Source organism: Somniosus microcephalus, unplaced genomic scaffold, assembly GCF_052327205.1.
Source record: "Somniosus microcephalus isolate GS21.2 unplaced genomic scaffold, FLI_Smic_1.0 scaffold1344, whole genome shotgun sequence".
NCBI classification, from domain to species: domain Eukaryota; kingdom Metazoa; phylum Chordata; class Chondrichthyes; order Squaliformes; family Somniosidae; genus Somniosus; species Somniosus microcephalus.
This window is the reverse complement of record NW_028226531.1, coordinates 15,031-22,500: the sequence shown is the minus strand read 5'-3', so window position 1 is coordinate 22,500 and position 7,470 is coordinate 15,031. Positions and strand designations below refer to the sequence as shown.

General features: G+C 53.0%; 1 protein-coding gene across 1 annotated transcript in view; it reads right to left on the bottom strand.

The window, feature by feature from the left end:
• LOC147080643 (protein FAM50A-like) overlaps positions 1-7,024 on the bottom strand; it is a 7,068-nt gene extending 44 nt beyond the window's left edge. Inside the window, exons 1-3 of the mRNA XM_085981140.1 lie at positions 6,786-7,024; positions 1,319-1,403; positions 1-60 (exon numbers count right to left, since the gene is read on the bottom strand). The exon at positions 1-60 is cut by the window's left edge and continues 44 nt beyond it. Coding sequence (XP_085837266.1) covers positions 1-60; positions 1,319-1,403; positions 6,786-6,896 — 256 coding nt within the window. The 5' untranslated portion in view covers positions 6,897-7,024. The remainder of the gene's footprint in view (positions 61-1,318; positions 1,404-6,785) is intronic.
• Positions 7,025-7,470: the final 446 nt, after the last annotated feature.

The following is a 7,470-nucleotide window of genomic DNA, read 5'->3' as shown; positions in this document are numbered from 1 at the left end:
TCTCCCGCTCCTTCACAAGGGCTTCCTGTTTGGCCTTCATGTCGTTGAGGGTGACCAGACCTGCAAGACGCAAAGAATTGAGAGAGGTCACGGATCCCGACAGAGACACGGTGACAAACAGGGAGCAGCAGACGGGGACACCGCAGTGCAGAGTGGCAGGACCTGTCTGCCGGTGTTTGGGGAGTCCAGGACTAGGGGGCCATTGCCTAAAAGTCAGAGCCAGGCCTTACAGGAGGGAAATTAGGAAACACTTCTACACACAAAGGGCGGTAGAAGTTTGGAACTCTCTTCCGCAAACGGCAACTGATGCTGGGGGTTAATTGTTAATTTTAAATCTGAGATTGATAGATTTTTGTTAACCAAAGGTATTAAGGGATACGGGCCAAAGGCAAGGAGATGGAGTTAGGTCACAGCTCAGCCCTGATCTCATTGAATGGCAGAACAGGCTGAACGGCCTCCTCCTGTTCCTAATGTAACAGGCTCGAGCGGCTGAATGGCCTCCTCCTGTTCCTAATGTAACAGGTTCGAGGGGGCTGAATGGCCTCCTCCTGGTCCTAATGTAACAGACTCAAGGGGGCTGAATGGCCTCCTCCTGGTCCTAATGCAACAGACTCAAGGGGGCTGAATGGCCTCCTCCTGGTCCTAATGTCTCTACCTAACCCGTGCTGTACCTGCCCTGGGAGTGTTTATGGGACAGTGCAGAGGGAGCTTTACTCTGTATCTAACGCGTGCTGTACCTGCCCTGGGAGTGTTTGATGGGGACAGTGTAGAGGGAGCTTTACTCTGTATCTAACCCGTGCTGTACCTGCCCTGGGAGAGTTTGATGGGGACAGTGTAGAGGGAGCTTTACTCTGTATCTAACCCGTGCTGTACCTGCCCTGGGAGTGTTTGATGGGACAGTGCAGAGGGAGCTTTACTCTGTACCTAACCCGTGCTGTACCTGCCCTGGGAGTGTTTGATGGGACAGTGCAGAGGGAGCTTTACTCTGTATCTAACCCGTGCTGTACCTGCCCTGGGAGTGTTTGATGGGGACAGTGCAGAGGGAGCTTTAATCTGTACCTAACCCGTGCTGTACCTGCCCTGGGAGTGTTTGATGGGACAGTGTAGAGGGAGCTTTACTCTGTATCTAACCCCGTGCTGTACCTGCCCTGGGAGTGTTTGATGGGGACAGTGTAGAGGGAGCTTTACTCTGTATCTAACCCGTGCTGTACCTGCCCTGGGAGTGTTTGATGGGGACAGTGTAGAGGGAGCGGGGACGGTGCGGGATTCTGGCCGTGGACGACACATTCAGGACACTGGGGTGCACTCCGCGCCTTACCCACGGTGCTGGACTTGAGCTCCGCCTCCACTGCATCGTAGTGAGCCGAGAACTTCTTGTCGATGTTTGACTTCACCAAATTCTCCTGCAACAGGGAAAAACGAAAAGACAATCAGGAAACATTCCTTCATCTTCTCCCCTCCTCTCCGGATGGGAGCGGACAGCGGGTCTGCATAGAATCACACCGCACAGGAGGCCATTCGGCCCATCATGCCTGTGCCGGCTCTTTGAACAAGCTCTCCAATCAGTCCCACTCCCCCCTGCTCTTTCCCCACAGCCCGGCATATTTTTCCCCTTCAAGTATTTCTCCAATTCCCCCTTTTGAAAGTTGCTATTGAATCTGCTTCCACCGCCCTTTCAGGCAGCGCGTTCCAGATCACAACAACTCGCTGCGTAAAAAACATTCTCCTCCTCTCCCCTCTGGTTCTTTTACCGATTATCTTCAATCTGTGTCCTCTGGTCACCGACCCTCCTGCCACTGGGAACAGTTTCTCCTTATTTACTCCATCAAAATCATTCATGATTTTGAACACCTCTATTAAATCTCCCCTTAACCTTCTCTGCTCCAAGGAGAACAACCCCAGCTTCTCCAGTCTCTCCACGTCACTGAAGTCCCTCATCCCTGGGACCATTCTGGTCAATCTCCCCTTAACCTTCTCTGCTCTAAGGAGAACAACCCCAGCTTCTCCAGTCTCTCCACATCACTGAAGTCCCTCATCCCTGGTACCATTCTGGTCAATCTCCCCTTAACCTTCTCTGCTCTAAGGAGAACAACCCCAGCTTCTCCAGTCTCTCCACATCACTGAAGTCCCTCATCCCTGGTACCATTCTGATCAATCTCCCCTTAACCTTCTCTGCTCTAAGGAGAACAATCCCAGCTTCTCCAGTCTCTCCACGTCACTGAAGTCCCTCCTCCCTGGTACCATTCTGGTCAATCTCCCCTTAACCTTCTCTGCTCTAAGGAGAACAATCCCAGCTTCTCCAGTCTCTCCACGCAACTGAAGTCCCCCCTCCGTGGAACCATTCCAGTCAATCTCCTCTGCATCCTCTCCAAGGCCTCGGCATCCTTCCTAAAATGCGGTGCCCAGAATTGGACACAATACTCCGGCTGAGGCCTAACCATAGATTTATAAAGGGCCACATGAGGCCAAGAACACCTTTACCCTCATGCCGGCATCCACGCTTTCAGTGCATAGCAATCAGGAGTGGAATCCCTGGCCGACTTATTCCCTCCCTCACATAGAAACATAGAAGATAGGAGCAGGAGTAGGCCATTCGGCCCCTCGAGCCTGCTCCGCCATTCAATGCGATCATGGCTGATCATCCAAATTCAGTACCCTGTCCCTGCCTTCTCCCCATATCCCTTGATCCCTTTAGCCTTAAGAAATATATCCAACTCCTTCTTGAATATATTTAATGAATTGGCCTCAACTGCCTTCTGTGGTAGAGAATTCCACAGGTTCACCACTCTCTGGGTGAAGAAATTCCTCCTCATCTCAGTCCTAAATGGCTTACCCCTTATCCTTAGACTGTGACCCCTGGTTCTGGACTCCCCCGCCATCGGGAACATCCTTCCTGCATCTAGTCTGTCTAGTCCTGTTAGAATTTTATAAGTTTCAATGAGATCCCCTCTCATTCTTCTGAACTCCAGCAAATATAAGCCCAATCGACCCAATCTCTCCTCATACGTCATTCCTGCCATCCCAGGTATCAGCCTGGTGAATCTTCGCTGCACTCCCTCCATGGCAAGAACATCCTTCCTCAGATAAGGCGACCAAAACTGCACACAATAACTCAAGGTGCGGTCTCACCAAGGCCCTGTACAACTGCAGCAAGACATCCTTGTTCCTGTACTCGAACCCTCTCGCTACGAAGGCCAACATACCATTTGCCTTCTTAACCGCCTGCTGCACCTGCATGCTTACCTTCAGCGACTGGTGCACAAGGACACCCAGGTCTCGTTGCACTTCCCCTTCTCCCAATCTATTGCCGTTCAGATAATAATCTGCCTTCCTGTTTTTGCCACCAAAGTGGATAACCTCACATTTATCCACATTAAACTGCATCTGCCATGCATCTGCCCAATCACCCAACCTGTCCAAATCGTACTGGAGTTTCTCGGCATCCTCCTCTTCTATTGTTATTTCAGATTTCCAGCATCCGCAGTATTCTGCTATTGCCCAACTGTCCACTGCACGGGGGAGAGCTATTCACAATATATATTAATGATCAAGACGAGGGAACTAGATGTAACGGCCTAGAAATTCGGTGGAGGCCCAAGCGGGGCGCCAAGCTCGCCTGGGCGCTGGATTTACCGCTGCGATCGGAACAGTTGTGCCCGCCGGAAATTCATCTTGAACGCCCCAAGAGGGACACGGGGCGCTGCTCGAGGCGCCCCGCGTCCCTCTTAGGGCGCTGAAACTGAATATCGCAGCGCCACAAGCCGCGGCACGGCGCGCTGCGGTACTGCAGGCCTTCCTCCCATTCTTAAGGGGGAGGGGCCTGCACCAGCGCGATGAGCGATCGCGAGTACCGGCAAAAGAGCCCGGAACTGAGGAGAAGTGCTGGGCTCTCGGGACACAGCCGGCACTGCCCGGGGGGGGGGATCAGGAGGCCGGGGACGAAGGTGCTGGCAGGCGGCCACCGGGAAAAATGGCCGCCCTACACCGCCACCTTAATTTGCGCCACTGCCGCCACAGGTAGGCCCCGTGAACCGGGCGCGATTTGCGAACGGTGCTACAGAGGCGGCCGCTACCAAATATCGCGATCGGGGCGGTAGCGGGGCGCTGCGCACACCGATTACGTCATCGGTGACGGCGCAGCGCAACAGGCTAACGCCGCCATTAGCGCCCCAGCTAAATATCGCGGGAGGCGCGGCCAGTGACACTAAAGCCACTGAGTGCCCTCTTTAGGCGCTAACTGGTGCCGCAGCCCACCGAATTTCTAGGCCAATATCTCCAAGTTTGCAGACGACACAAAGCTGGGTGGGCGTGTGTGCTGTGAGGAGGATGCCGAGAAACTCCAGTATGATTTGGACAGGTTGGGCGATTGGGCAGATGCAGTTTAATGTGGATAAATGTGAGGTTATCCACTTTGGTGGCAAAAACAGGAAGGCAGATTATTATCTGAACGGCAATAGATTGGGAAAAGGGGAAGTGCAACGAGACCTGGGTGTCCTTGTGCACCAGTCGCTGAAGGTAAGCATGCAGGTGCAGCAGGCGGTTAAGAAGGCAAATGGTATGTTGGCCTTCGTAGCAAGAGGGTTTGAGTACAGGAACAAGGATGTCTTGCTGCAGTTGTACAGGGGCCTTGGTGAGACCACACCTTGAGTATTGTGTGCAGTTTTGGTCGCCTTATCTGAGGAAGGATGTTCTTGCCATGGAGGGAGTGCAGCGAAGATTCATCAGACTGATACCTGGGCTGGCAGGAATGACGTATGAAGAGAGATTGGGTCGATTGAGCTTATACTCGCTGGAGTTTAGAAGAATGAGAGGGGATCTCATTGAAACTTATAAAATTCTAACAGGACTAGACAGACTAGATGCAGGAAGGATGTTCCCAATGGCCGGGGAGTCCAGAACCAGGGGTCACAGTCTAAGGATAAGGGGTAAGCCATTTAGGACAGAGATGAGGAGGAATTTCTTCACCCAGAGAGTGGTGAACCTGTGGAATTCTCTACCACAGAAGGCAGTTGAGGCCAATTCATTAAATATATTCAAGAAGGAGTTGGATATATTTCTTAAGGCTAAAGGGATCAAGGGATATGGGGAGAAGGCAGGGACAGGGTACTGAATTTGGATGATCAGCCATGATCTCATTAAATGGCGGAGCAGGCTCGAAGGGCCGAATGGCCTCCTCCTGCTCCTATCTTCTGTGTTTCTATGAGAGCACCGGCCCACAGCTGAGATTTACGACTATATACTGGCAAGAATTTCATGCTTGCAGGCTTACACACACAGGGCCTCTCTTCTCTGCCATTCTCTGAGGTTGCCACCAGTATTTGAGAGGGGGCTGTACAGAAATTTCTAATGGGGATGCAGCAAGTTTTATTCGCACCTCTGTGGTCAAGGGGGGGGGAGGGGAGTTTTTTTTTTCTGTTATATATTTGTTCGCAGGATGCGGGTAGCTGTAGCAAGGCCATATTTAAGAACACAATGAGAACAGAAGAAATAGGAGCAGGAGTAGGCCATTCGGCCCCTCGAGCCTGCTCCGCCATTCAATAAGATCATGGCTGATCTGATCTTGGCCTCAACTCCACTGTCCTGCCCGCTCCCCATAACCCTCGACTCCCCTGTTTTTCAAAGATCTGTCTATCTCCGCCTTGATTATATTCAATGACTCCACCTCCACAGCTCTCTGGGGTAGAGAATTCTAAAGATTCACGACCCTCAGGGAAGAAATTCCTCCTCATCGCCATCTTAAATGGGCGACTCCTTATTCTGAAACTATGCCTCCCTAGTTCTAGATGCAGGAAGGATGTTCCCGATGGTCGGGGGAGTCCAGAACCAGGGGTCACAGTCTAAGGATAAGGGGTAAGCCATTTAGGACAGAGATGAGGAGGAATTTCTTCACCCAGAGAGTGGTGAACCTGTGGAATTCTCTACCACAGAAGGCAGTGGAGGCCAATTCATTAAATATATTCAAGAAGGAGTTGGATATATTTCTTAAGGCTAAAGGGATCAAGGGATATGGGGAGAAGGCAGGGACAGGGTACTGAATTTGGATGATCAGCCATGATCTCATTGAATGGCGGAACAGGCTCGAGGGGCCGAATGGCCTCCTCCTGCTCCTATCTTTGATGTTTCTATGACCCCACGAGGGGAAACATCCTCTCAGCATCTACCCTGTCAAGCCCCCTCAGAATCTTATGTTTCAATAAGACCACCTCCCATTCTTCTAAACTCCAATGAGTACAGGCCCAACCTGCTCAACCTTTCCTCATTAGACAACCTCTTCATCCCAAAAAATCAACCTAGTGAACCTTCACTGAACTGCGACCAATGCAATTATAACCCTCCTTAAAATAAGGAGACCGAAACTGCACGCAGCACTCCAGGTGTGGTCTCGCCAGCGCCCTGTACAGTTGCAGCAAGACTCGCCCCGCTTTTATACTCCGTCCCCCTCGCAATAAGGGCCAACATTCCATTTGCGGGACGGGACGGGGCGGGAAAGTGGGGTTGAGGCAAGAAGATCGGCCGTGATCTTATTGAACGGCGCAGCAGGCTCGCATTGTGGGCCGAACGGCCAACTCCTGCTCCGATTTCTCACGCGCGCAGCCCCCTGTAGTTCAATAGCCCCAGCCTGTACCCCCCCCACAAAAAAATTCCCCTCTAATCCTCCAACCCAATGATTTTTTTTGTGGTGTTGATTTCCCGCCCCTTTCCCTCCCAAAGGCGCGGTCCCTTTAAGAAGATGTTGCGGTCCCTTTAAGAGGGTGCGCGGCCCCTTTAAGAGCCGCCATCTTAACCTCGGCGATCTTCTGTTTGAGTTGCTGCAGCTGCTCCCGCTGCTTCTCTCGCTTCTTCATCAGCTGCATGGCCCGGCCGGCCTCGCTGGCCGCTCCTTTGTACTGCGCCATGGCTCCCGCGACCCGAATCGGTAATTTTTTTCTTTTGAAAAAGGAAAGACCAAAAGCGACTGGAAGCGATCGACAGGCGAGTGACCGCCTCCCTCTGCGTACGGCACTGCGCAGGCGCCGTGGGCGACTAGGGGAGGTGGCGTACGGCACGGGGGGCCTGCGCGCCTGCGCGGAGCCGTACGGCACCGGGTATGCGCAGCTGCGTGGAGAAGGGAGGGCCCGTACGGCACTGGGCATGCGCACCTGCGCGGAGGAGAGGCTGCCGTACGGCGCAGGCGCACTAACCGCCCAGGGGGAGGTGTTGGGCATTGGACGGCCTCCCCCAAGTGGCGAGCCACCCCACTCACACCCCAGGGGCAGCACTGAGGGAGTGCTGCACTGCCGCAGGTGCCCCATTTCAGATGAACTGTTAAATCCTCGCTCTCGGGCTGGAACGTAAAAGATCCCACGGCATACCATATCAAGTTTGCGGATGACACCACGGTAGTAGGCCAGATCACCAACAACGATGAGTCAGCCTACAGGGAGGAGGTCCAGCATCTCGTGAAGTGGTGCGCCGATAACAACCTGGCCC